General features: G+C 32.7%; 1 protein-coding gene across 1 annotated transcript in view; it reads right to left on the reverse strand.

Annotated features, from left to right (window-relative positions):
- brsk2a (BR serine/threonine kinase 2a) overlaps window positions 1-13,923 on the reverse strand; it is a 215,164-nt gene that overhangs the window by 32,773 nt on the left and 168,468 nt on the right. Inside the window, 4 exon segments of the mRNA XM_016469576.1 lie at window positions 1,138-1,284; window positions 4,252-4,320; window positions 4,442-4,475; window positions 13,265-13,381. Coding sequence (XP_016325062.1) covers window positions 1,138-1,284; window positions 4,252-4,320; window positions 4,442-4,475; window positions 13,265-13,381 — 367 coding nt within the window.

Genomic DNA, 13,923 nt, shown 5'->3' on the forward strand with positions numbered 1-13,923 from the left:
ACAGACAGACATATAGATAGATAGATAGATAGATAGATAGATAGATAGATAGATAGATGGATGACAGACAGACAGACAGACAGACAGACAGGCAGATAGACAGACAGACAGACAGGCAGACAGATAGATAGATAGATAGATAGATGGATGATAGACTGACAGGCAGACAGACAGGCAGACAGACAGACAGACAGACATATAGATAGATAGATAGATAGATAGATAGATAGATGATAGACCGACAGACAGACAGGCAGACAGACAGGCAGGCAGACAGGCAGACAGATAGATAGATAGATGGATGATAGACCAACAGACAGACAGGCAGACAAACAGATAGATAGATAGATGGATGATAGACTGACAGACAGACAGGCAGACAGACTGACAGACAGACAGACAGACAGACAGACAGACAGACAGATAGATAGATAGATAGATGATAGACCGACAGGCAGGCAGACAGGCAGACGGATGGATGGATGGATGGATGATAGACCGATAGATAGATGGATGGTAGACCGACCGACAGATAGATAGATAGATAGATAGATAGATAGATAGATAGATAGATAGATGATAGACAGACAGACAGACAGACAGATAGATCGATCGATCATTCATTTAGCAAGACAGACAAACTGAGACAGAGAGAATTCTCTTGACTCTTGCACCGAGAAAAATCTGACCCTATATTTGTTCCTGATTTGGGTTCAACTGTGTTCTATAGTATTTCAGAATATATTCTGTCCTTTGTCTCTCGCGTCAAAACATGAATCACCGCCTGAGAAACTGACAGATATCAGCTCCAGAAGGACTCTGATTTGAGCATTTATTCAAGTCAAAAGCAGCTTTTTATTGTTTAGTATCTGCGTCCTCTGTGAGGAGAGAAAGGTCACAGTGATAGCATGGACATGCTGAGCTGATCTCCAAACACACAAACACACTACCTTTGAACTGTCCGACTAGCTTTACTATCTGCACATCAAACTCCTCTTTCTCTTTATCACTGAGTCACAGTATCAAGATTCGCTATACCTTTATTATTTAGAAAGTTACCAATAATCTGTGACCAATGTTTTATATGCAGATTGATTTCTCCTCTCTAAACTGTTTCTCAAGTGCGTTCTCTCTTACCGTTAACCGATTGCCGGCGTCGACCTCGATCATTCCTCGCAGAAGGTTCTGGCAGTCCGGTGGGATAAAATGGGGCATGTGAAAGACACCCAGCTTGACTTTTTCTAACAAGTTTCTTAAATTATCATCGTCAAACGGCAGAGCCCCCTAAACGAAAGACACAGACAGCAAAAAGAAAATGCATCAGTCTGAGGAGAAATTCTGAGTAAATAAGGCTGGAGAAGAAGAACAAATTAGAAGAAAAGTGCTCAGAGGATTGACCCATAAATGCAAAGTTTTCATTAATTAACTCTCGCTTCACTGCTTTTTCTTATGTAAGGGGTCTGTCAGTACTGCTGACATGCTACAGCTGAGGGTGATGAGGTTTAATTTTCATTTCTGATGAAAAACAAAACAGAGGAATAACAAAAAACAAAAGAGACAGGACGAGAGCATAAATGCACTCCAATCATTTTGGATCTGAGAGGATTTTGTGCATTCAGCATCGAGTCTGTCAGAAGTCAATTTTATTTTTGGTTTTGGTGCTGTCTGCCTTTCCACAGCAGGTCAATGTATATTTCATAAAGGGACAATCGAATGAACTTCAGCAGAAAAGAGAAGAGAAGAGAAGAGAAGAGAAGAGAAGAGAAGAGAAGAGAAGAGAAGAGAAGAGAAGAGAAGAGAAGCAAACATGAGATGAGACAAAAGACACATTGAGATATGAAGACACTGAGAGATGAGACAAAAAGAAATGCAATGAGATGAGGCCAAATAAAAAATAAAAAAAACAGAAGAGACAAAATGAGATGAGATGAAAGAAGACAAGCCAAAAGAAATGTAATGAGACAAAATAAGAGACAAAAATGAGACGAGACAAGGAGAAAATTAGAAAATGAGAAGCAATGAGATGAGAGAGGAAAATAGAAGAGATGAAACAATATGGAACAAGACCAAACAGATGACAAAACGAGATGTAATGAGATGAGGCAAAATAAGACAAAACGAGACAAAATGAGATAGAATGAGATGAGACTAGAGAGGAAAACAGAAGAGACAAGACAATATGACACAAGACCAAATGAGACAAGACACAATAGGTAAAATAAAAGTAGAGAATAGACAAAAATTAGACGAGGTGACATTACAATAAATGAGACTAGATTAGATGAGACAATATGAAAAAAGTGCAGAGACAAAATGAGACAAGATGAGATGCAATATGATGAGACAAAACGAATGAAGAGAATAGACAAACTGAGATAAGGAGAGGTGACACGAGATGAGAGAAATATTAAATGAGAGAGGAAAACAGAAGAGACAAAACAATATGACACAAGACTAAACAAAAGAAGACTAAATAAAAAAAAGAGACAAAATGAGACAGGATGAAACAAGGTGACAAGAGTTGAGATAAAATGAAATGCAGATGAGATGAGACAGAAACTAAAAGAAAAAAATATTTGAAATGAGAAAAAAATGAAAAAAGAGCAGAGACAAAATAAGACAAGATGAGGTGAAATAAGAAAAGACAAAAAGAGCTGAGACAAAATCAAAAAAGAGAATAGATAAAAATGAGACAAGGTAAGGTGACATGAGATGAAACAAAATGAGATTAGATGAGAGAAGAAAACGGAAGAAAAGAGACAAAACAACATGGGACAAGATCAAAATGAAATGGAATAAGACGTGACAAAATGAAAGAAGACAATAGAAAATGCAAGCTGACATGTGAAGATATGAGAATGAAAGAGGAAAACAGAAGAGACAAAACAACATGAGACGAGACCAAATGAAATGAGACAAAATGCAATAAAATGAGACAGTGAAAAAAGCACAAAAATGAGACGAGACGAGGTGACGTGAGACGGAAAATAAGATGCAATGAGATGAGAAAAGAAAACAGAAGAGACAAAACAATGAACGAGACCAAACAAAACAAGACATATTGAGATGCAATATGATGAGACAAAATAAGAGACAAAATGAGACGAGATAAGGAGACGTGAGATGAGAGAAATCGAGATGGAATGAGATGAAATGAGATTAGAGAGGACAACAGAAGAGACAAGACAATATGACACAAGACCCAATAGGCAAAATAAAATTAGAGACAAGGTGACATGAGATAACATGAGATGAGAACATAAGAGACAAAACCATATGGCAAGACCAAGAAAAAGACGAGATAACACGATCCCTACAAAACTAATTGAGATGAAATAAGACGAGACAAAAAGACAAAAGAGGAGATAAGAGAAGAGACAAGATGAGGTGATGCAAGAAAAGAAAAGCAATGTTGAGCTGAAGTTCCTGAGTGGTTGTTTGAATGCAATGTGCAGCTCTAGTCTGTTCTGAAGTCACAGAAGCTCTCTGAATGATCTCTGAAGAAATTACTCAGTCATCATCATTTCTAGAACGTCAAAAACAATCCAGCTCGGCTTTAAAATGCAGGTCAGTGGCTCTGTGTGGAGAGATAAACCTCTCAGACTCAAGGGTCTCAATTTTACTCTCAAAATTGAACAAGAGCATTTCAAATGAGCTGGAACTCTCGGGGATACTGCTGCGGTACAGACGCGCAGGTAAAACATTTCGAATAAAATCAGCTAATAATGCAGTGCAGAGGTGTGTCCCATACTTGCTCCAAATTGTATTGTCTTTGGGACTTAGAAACATCAATTCCCAGCCTTCATTCAAATATGCGTGTTCATTTCCACAAAATACCATTTCTGATAAAAAAGGATGGCTGATAACATTCTGAAAACGTGAGTTTAACTTTAATATCCATCACACTGTCAAAACAAGCAACATAATACAATGTGTTTGAATGTTGTTTGTGTCTTTCTACACAATTTAAGCGAACTGAAGAGAAGATATTTGCCATAATCAAGATATAGTTCAAGCAAAAATGAAAATTCTGTCAAACCTCCATGACTTTCCTTTACCAAAAGGAGATATTTGGTTGTCATGTTCATGCTGCTCTTTTCCAAACACTAAAACACTTTTTTTTTATATTTAATGTTTCTCAGAATAAATGTAGTCATATGAGTTTAGAACAGCAAGAAGGTGAGTAATTGTTGGCAGAAATGTTATATTTGGGTGAACTATTCCTGTAAGGTAAAGTCTGGAGTGACTCACCACCAACAGAGCAAACAGAATGACCCCACAGCTCCAAACGTCTGCTTTCCTTCCGTCATACTTCTCTCCCTAACAGAGACAAGACAAAGTCAAAATGCAATCCTTCCGATTCCAGATCAGGTCACACATTCAGAGTTGTCTTTTTTTTACTTCCACAAAGCAGAAAGTCTGACAGTCAGGCAACACTCACCCGGATGACTTCAGGACACGCGTAATGAGGAGATCTGTGAAAAGACAACATCAGCTTGAGTTACCCACAGTACTCACTGCTATTCATCTCTCAATATGTTTGTCTTATTTTAATTATTTTACATTTGTAATCCCCTCCCCCCATCCCCCCCCACAAGGTTTTTATCCTTCATTAAACAGCCTTTGCTGCCAAGTACAGTAAAATGTTTAAAGCAAGACATTTTACAGTAAAAGTGCAATTTTACAATACAAATAAAATATTATAATTGTTTTCCATACAAAATGTCTCAATATATAGTGATTTTTGAATTATAAATAAATAATATAAAATTAAATTTTATAAAACATTTACTTTTAATTACATGTAATCAATATTTATCATGTGAGAATATTTTTTATTTATTTTATTTTTTATTTTTTTGAAGCACTGTAACAACACATTACCATATAATTTTAATAAAATATTTTTAAAAAGCATCTCGGGGACTCGTATTTTGAACAGATTCGCTGAAACAAACTATTTAAAAGTACTGATCTGCAGTACAAAAATACAGGGGGGACTGTATATAAAATGGTTGTAATTCCTAAGCATTTTATCTTATATTTTTGTTCAACCTCTTGAATTAAAGCTTAAAATCTGCACTTCAATTTCATCTTGTTTGTTTTATTTTAATTCTATTCTGGTGGCATACAGAGCCACCCGAAATTATGAAAATTGTGTCATTGTCCAAATATATATGGACCTAACTGTAGACAGACAGACAGACAGACAGACAGACAGACAGACTGACAGATAGACAGATAGACAGACAGACAGACAGACAGACAGACAGACAGACAGACAGACAGACAGACAGACAGACAGACAGACAGACAGACAGACCAGACAGACAGATAGATGATAGATAGATAGATAGATAGAAAGATAGACAGACATACACACACAAGTATTAAAAAAAGTATATACACAATATATTTCAACAATTTATAAAACAATATCATAAAGAGAGAGTTTTATAAATTGTTGAAAATATACTATATATGAAATCAAATTAAAAACTACATTAAAACCAGTTAAACTCTGCGGACCCGGATACGGGTCCAAAATCGCGTTAAAAATGTTTATGCTTCATTTACATAGCCTTCCTTATATGGTATCAGCCCATATATGGGTTCATTTGAAAGCTTGGAGTGTCTTCTTTACAAAGAATACCATTCCTTTTCCTTTTTATATTCATAAAGCAGTAAAATTAAGCTTAGAAATGTATTTGTCCCACACACGAATTTCCGCCTAACCATTGCGAATAATTTTTACGAAGAATGTGTATTTTATATATTTTTCACAAAAAAGTCAAGTCATATATCACAAGAAAGCTCTCATTCTCAGGAATTTGACGATGTAGATTATTTCATTGTGTGACAATCACAGATCGAATTATCTTCGATAGAATCGCGATGTAAAATTTTGTCACCTCTGAGCGAATTTACATATATCTAGTGGCATCAAACAAAGTAAATTGCAGAGAGCTGGGCCTAATAGAACCTGAATTACAGAATTTCAAAAAAATAATTTGTTTTAAAACTCCAAAAGCGCCTATGTTTTTTTTTGTGTTTATTGTAATATTTGAAAAATATATAATGTTATTTACAAAGAATTACACTCATATGTTGTAGTTCAAATGGTTTTCTTTACAATGAAACCATTTTTTTTTTCATTTCCTCCATTGTATGTGTGTAGGGTAAACATTTGAATTTGAGTATGTTAAATTTAGGCGAAAATACCAAAAAACGCCCTGAGCTTAAGTTAAAACATCACAGCTGTGGTGCTCATTGGGATGACGGTGGTTCAAGTCTGACCTGCAACATCTCCTAGACTCTTTTGAATAATTTTAGTCACTATACTATTTCTGTCAAATAAACAGATAAAACCATAGAAGACAAGCTGTAATTCCCCAAAGCAAAAGTGCTCTGAATTTCAGTAGACGTTTCCCATCTGCACTGATCCGTGACGTGCGATACTGTTTGCTCAGAATGATTAATATCAAGATCTGGTCGGAGGGACAAAGATACACTAAAAACGACGATAACATCTTCCCAGAGTAATTAGGGTCACAAAATGTTGACGGTACTTCCTGTTTCACCAGCTGACATCCTGTCTCCATTAATCTTTCTTGACAAATCCTCTTCTACAACAGTGTTGTGCATCTGCGCATAACGCTCTTCCCATCGACACAAGTGTGAACATGTTTTTTCAGAGATAAACAGGCACGTTCAGAGTTAATCACATTATTTGGAGAGTTTCTCAGTGAGCTGTCAGCATCTCCCATGATCCCTGGAATACCTTCACAAGAGTGCGGCTATGCAAATATGAATATCCTGTTAGCGAGAGCTTTGGCTTATCATCTAATGTATTCAACTTGAAGAACTCCAGCTGCATACAGAAACACTAGAAACGTCAAGAGAAAAGAGAACGACGAGAGATAATGTGGAGACGTAGGAGGAAGGCCTTCATGTAAGGAAGCTTGTTTCTGCCATAGAATAAAAATAAATAAATAAAACCGTTAATTGTGAGTTTATATCTCACAACCCCCACCCCCCATCATGGAAGAAATGATAAAAACTGTTTTTTTCATTCAGACTTTTTTCTTGCGATTGCGAGCTTGTATTTCAAATTTTTTAAAGAATTTCTCAGAATTTTTATCTCAGAATTCGTATCTTGTAATTCTGTTTTTGTTGTTGTTGTTTCCGCCATGGAATTAAAAATAAAAACGGTAATTGCATTGTTTTTCTCTCACAATTTTTAATTGTTTAATTTAAATTTGATTTTTAATAAATTCTCTCTGCATATTGCAATTCTGTTTTTAGTGTCCGCCACAGAAATAAAAATAAAAACGTTAACTGCAACTTTCTTATCTCACAATTCAGACTTTTTTTCCATAGAATTGCGAGTATCTAGTAATTCTGTTTTATCCCAAAATTCGGAAATTTTTTCCTCACAATTGTGAATGCATACCTCACAATTTGGACTTCTATTTTTAAAATTGCAACTTATTATCTCATAATTTAGACATTTTTTTCTCGCAAATTATTCCCGCAAATTATATATCACAATTCTAACTTTTTTTCTCAGAAAAGTTTACATCTCACAATTACAAGTTATAAACTTGTACTTGTAAGTTTACATCTTATAATCTTGATTTTTTGTTCTCTGAATTCAGAGGTTACAGAACATTACATAATTCTATTATTTTATTTGCACCACAGAATAAAAACAAAAAAGGTCATTACAATTCTGACTTTTTTTCTCTTGATTACGAGCTTATATTTTACATTTAGTTATTTTATTCTCGAAATTGTTTATATCTCACAATTTACAATTTTTATGAACTCAGAATTTGCAAGTTATTATTTTCAATTTTGAGAAGAAAAGTGTGTATTGTGAGATATAAACTTGCAATCATGAGGAAAAAAGTCAGAATTATAAAACTGCATTCAACGTTTTTTTATTGTTTATTGTTGAAAACAAAATAATAGAATTGAGGGATGCAATCTCAGAATTCAGAGAAAAAAAGTCCAAATCGGAAGTTAATGTCGAAATTTCGAGTTTGTATCTTGAAATTGTGAGAATTTGAGAAAAATTTCAGAATTCTGATTTAAAAATAAATATATAAAATTATAATTGTGAGATAAAAAGTTGCAATTACTTTATTTTTAAATTTTTTTATCCCGTGGCAGAAATCATTTTGAGTTTGCAGAAAGGCACTATATAAAATAAACTTATTATTATTATTATTATTATTATAAGCTTTCATATTTATGGACAACTCCGAGAGAAAAAGTAGAATGGTGTAATAATTCTGACTTTATCTCAGATAGAGTTGCCAAAGCACATGGCATCTTCCAGAATACTCTACAAATATGCATCACAAAAGTGTTTTTCATAATTCATAAGTCGGTTCTTGGACTGGTGAATTTATTGATTCTAACATGCATCTGCCATTATGCGTTTTATAATAAAACATTGCTGAATCTGTTCAGTAAACGTCAAACTCTAAAAAGACTCAAACTCAAAAATCATTGCCCTCAACACATTAGCCTCGACGGGACTTTTGCTTATTACGATTCTGAAGCGTAACGATCGCAGCATTTCAGTGTTTTCCTCCACAGCAGGTGCGTTAAATCGCAGGCATCAGAACGAATCGGATGTTTTCATTGTTTATGTTGATGAGGAAGGCAAGTTAGAGATAAAAATACAGCCATTAAGGGATGAGTTTATGGAGGACCCCTGCAGCGCGTGGTGCCAGATCATTTATCTACTCCAAGATGTTTGCTAAAGCTCATTTGCTCGCTCATTTCTGCAAAACTCATCAACCAATGACAGGCAGATATGAGATGACTCATTACTGATGTGGGTGTGTGAACCATCAGACATATGAGTTCAAACGTCTCTTTTTGGTACGATGTACAATGATCATTAAGCCAAAACAGTGCGTGGTAATAGGGACATGACAATAAACACCATAAACTCCAGCGGAAGGCCTCCATGAAGCTCTGAAGCAATAAAGCCTGTATTATTTCGAGAGTGTAGGTCAGACTCCGAGCCAAAGTGTGGCTGTTTCAGGTTTTGTCGTTACACAGTCACTCTCTGTCAAACCCTGAGTGTATCTACATGACCATTTGCATAAAAAGGTGCTTATTTATTCATTTTATATAACTGAATATACAAATGAATGAATGAACAAATGTTTTTTTTGTAAGAATCAGTGATTAAATAAATATCAAATCATAAATATCAAATATTTTTTAAATGAATGAACAAATTAATACATTTATAAAAACAAATAAAAAAAATTCAGAATTTTGGTATTGGAATTTAAATGAATGAAAGAATGAATGAATAAACTTTCTAAATTAATTAATTAATAAACAAATAAAATGAATGACCTTTTTTAAAAATATGAATGAATGAATGAATGTTTTTAAAAGAATGAATTTTAAAAATGAATAAAACATTTTTAAATGAATGAATGGACAAATTAATTAATAAATAAATGGATAAAAAAGCTTTATGAGTTTTTAATTGCATGGATGAATGAACAAATGAATGAATGAACGAATGAACAAATGTACGAATAAATGAATGAATGAATGAACGAACGAACAAATGAACTAATGAATTGATAAATAAAATGAATGATTTGAGTTTTAAAATGTGTGAATGAATAAACAAACGAATGAATTAATAAATGAATAAAAATAAAATGAATGAACAAATAATTTTAATGAAGTCTGAATAAATAAATAAAAATGTTTCAAATGAATAAAGAAACTATTAAAATAACAAACAAATAAAATGAATGAACAAATATTTTAATGAATTCTGAAAAATAAATAAAAATGTTTCAAATAAATAAATGAATGACTGAATTAACAAACAAACAAACAAACAAAATGAATGAACAAATATTTTTACAAATAATGAATGAATTAATGAAAATTAATGAAAGGAATGCAAATTTTTAACAATGAATACATTAATGAATAAATAAAACAAGTAAATAAAACAAAATATTTTTAAAAGAGTGAAGGATTGAATAAATAGATGATTTTTTAATGAATGAATGAATGAAGTGAATAAATAATAAAATGAATGAACAAATGTTTTTAAATGAACAAATAAATAAAACTAACACTACACATAAATCACCCCAAAATATAATAAAAAACAAATAAATGTTTTATTTAAATAATGAATGTTTGAATAAACAATTATTAAATGAGCAAATTAAAAATAAACAAAATAAATAAATAAATAAATAAAATAAATAAATAAATAAATAAATAAATAAATAAATTAATTAATTAATTAATTAATTCAAACATCTGTCTCTCCCTATGGGTGCTTTGCTTTTGCATAAAAGTGAATACATGTATGCATTTATATCTGTGTAAGTATCAAGTAATCTGTGTGATGTACAGACATAAGAAACTGAATGTACAGTCAGCCAGACACTGTCACAAAATAAACCCTTTCATGAGTTGTGGGGTCACTGTAAAACATCAAGGACACTGGGTTCAGAATCAGCCCAGATCTGCTTCGGATCTGATGGGAGATTCACAGATTCATCCCGATAGGAGATGTTGAGTCACGCCGCTGCGAGGAGACTGACCCGCGGTGAGCGAACAGGACGGTCAGCGGAGCGCTCATTATATAACGTGAGGTGACTCTGCCTCGCTGATTTCCCTGCATTCAGCTTTAATCTATGGCCACGGCTGGCGGTAATCCTAAAGGTCAGGTGAAGGAACACTGCAAAATTAATCTACTGAAGAAAGACACGAGGCTTTGTGGCATATGTGGGGGGCGAAGTCAGTTATTGAAAGGAGAAATAATGATATTAAGAAAGAAATGAAGGGCAATAAATGAGTCGTGCTCGTATCGCTCCAGCCCAGGCCTCGATGAAACGAGAAGAAAAGACTTATCACACTGATGATGTCAGAGCAGAGGGGGCGGGTCATACAATTCAGCTCAAAGTTCATTGGCTGCTTCCACATGATGGACTTCCCATTAAAGTGCACATTTTTTAAACTCAACTGGACATTTATGAACAAAAGCAACGCAAAGAGTTTTTAAAATTTGATTTAGAATGATTAATGCATTTTTTCTACTTTAAATTATAGACTTTTACAGCTTTATTATATAAATTATATAATAAGTCTATAAATTATAGACTTTTAAATTATATTTCTTTTTCAAATAAATTACGTTCTTTTGGACTCTCTATCAATTTTATTTAGTATGAGATATAGAAATTTTACTATCATTTTTATTAATATTTTGAAGTACTTTTTATTTGCATATTTTTCATTTTAATATACATAAAAATTACTAATTTTGTTGTGTGTTTTTGACATTATCATTTTGAAAAATGTTCTATACATTAATTTTCTATTCAGTATATATATATATATATATATAGGCAAAGTTCATTTTGTTTAACTATTTTAATAGTTTTTTTTTATGGTATTAGTTTTAGTCAACTATACTGTAATAACACTGCTTTCTATTCATCAAAGAATCCTGAAATAAATGATTGTGATTTCCACAAAGACATAAAGCAGCACAGCTGTTTTTATCATTGATAATAATAATTAATGTTTCTTGAGCAGCAAATCAGCATATTAGACTGATTTCTGACGATCATGTGACACTGAAGACTGGAGTAATGATGCTGAAAATTCAGCTTTGATCGCAGCAATAAATTACATTTTACATATTCAAATAGAAAACAGCTATGTTAAATCACAATAATATTTCAAAATACTGTTTTTTTTTCTTCTTCAAATAAATGCAGCCTTGGTGAGCAGAAGAGACTTCTTTTGAAAATACTGAAAAATCTATATAAAAAATATATAATTTATTAGTTGATTTTGTGATGAAATATGTAGCAGATATTTCTGGACAGTTTTCATGAGATCTGCCTAATTAGTAACTTCTGACAGTTCACAATTTAGATGAAGCAAAATAAGCAGCTGATATGTGATGCACACTGTGACAGTTTTATGAGTTAAAGATGTACATTTATAATGATGAAAAACAGGATATTTTTATAACAGACCAATCATAAAAAAGCCAATCATAAGAGACATGATTCATTTATTGAAGTCTTAAAGGTACAGTAGCAAAAACCTGTTTAATATTGGCCAGAGAGAGGATGGAAAATGCTTATAAAGAACTAAATTACAACAAAGAAAGCTTAACTAGCAATATACCTGGAGTTCAGGAGAACAAAATAAAATACAAACATCTAGAAAGACCCTAATAAGTGTAATCACCATATATAATATCATCTGACACAAAAACAAATGCATTTGTGACTCTGCCGTGATGTGCTTTCATTTTCTACATTCATTCATCTTTACAGGCAACCCTGGAGTACATTGAAAATAGATATTTTAGGCCTAAATTTAAGATTTATGCATTTGAATTGCACATATTTTTTCATCCATTTGAATTACAGAGTTTTAACATAAAGAAACTAACAAAATGTGTTGCAGCAAATTAAATTAGTTACAGAATAAAACAAAATCATGATTACAGAAATATTTCCCATTGCATTTATTTGATTTTATTTAAATTATCATATATAAAATGCATGCATACCAATTGCTTATAATCAGCAAACATTCTCTTAATTTGCTGCCTTATTTTTATTTTATTTTTATTGTTATTTTAAATTTTTTACATTTATTTTTATTAATTTTATTTTTTAAACCAAAGTATTGTGATCAAAGCAAAACAAAACATGATGTTTTGAGAGTAAAAATCTTTCCTGTTTAATTAATTAGATTTTATTTGAATTTTCACAATGTACTGCTTCGAACTGAATCAATATAAATCTGTTTATTGTGAAAACAATTAAATTTATGCATTTAAAAAGTATGAACATGTTAAATTTGGCTAGCTGTGTAACATGCAATATTTAATTAGTTAAATGAGATTGAGACAAATGGGTTTGATAAATTATAAATATATATATACAGTATAACCCAATTTATGCTGTATAAACAGTAGTTAAAAAACACATTTACTTGATAAGTAATATTACAGAAATCTTACCAGTATCATCTATGTATGCCTAACAAATATGCATCATATTAAGTTTATTAGATAGTTTATGTTAAACTGTGTAAACCAAATGGATGGACATTTTATATGCAACTCATTTACATCAATCTTAAATTTAGACCTAAAGATTTTCAGTCTGAGCTGAAGGCATTGACTGTCCTGATCATTAGTGTTATAATGACACTCGGTTTCACTCACCCACAGCTGGTTTCCAGCAGACTGTCTCCCACCTGCAGGGATGCCATGCCGAAATCTGCTATCCTGATGTTATTCTTCTCATCCAGCAACAGGTTCTCCGGCTTCAGGTCCCTGTGACTGTACAAGAGCAAATGAGATGTGAAAACTGTGGCTTGAGTTCTCACAGTAACACTGTATATTACAGTATATTTGGCCTTGTATCAGCTAGAATAGTTGCGTCTCTGAACTTGTAATGAGATGCTTTTCAATTATCTCTGTTTCTTCTGTTTCTCTCTTTCAGCACTACTAGTCTATAAGAGCCTGTGGGAGCACGTCATGACAGATGTGTCAGAGTGTGATGTTAAGTGCTCATCTGACCACAGGCGGACATGAATTAGCAGCTTCCAACCATTCGAAAATTTCTCTTAATTAATTTGCTGCCCCACTTTTTCACTGTGTGAAGCAAGATGATTTTGTACAAAAGAAACAAAAGTATTGTAAAAAAAAACAAACAAAGGAAAAACAAAACAAAAAACCCAAGCAAGGCAAAACAACGCAAAATAACAAAACAAAAACAAAAACAAAAAACAACACAAACAAACAACGAAACAAAAAACAAAGCAAGGCAAAACAGTACAAAAAAAACCCACAAAACAAAGCAAAATAACAAAACAAAAAGC

This window comes from Sinocyclocheilus anshuiensis, unplaced genomic scaffold (genome assembly GCF_001515605.1).
Source record: "Sinocyclocheilus anshuiensis isolate Anshui unplaced genomic scaffold, SAMN03320099.WGS_v1.1 scaffold532, whole genome shotgun sequence".
Taxonomy (NCBI): domain Eukaryota; kingdom Metazoa; phylum Chordata; class Actinopteri; order Cypriniformes; family Cyprinidae; genus Sinocyclocheilus; species Sinocyclocheilus anshuiensis.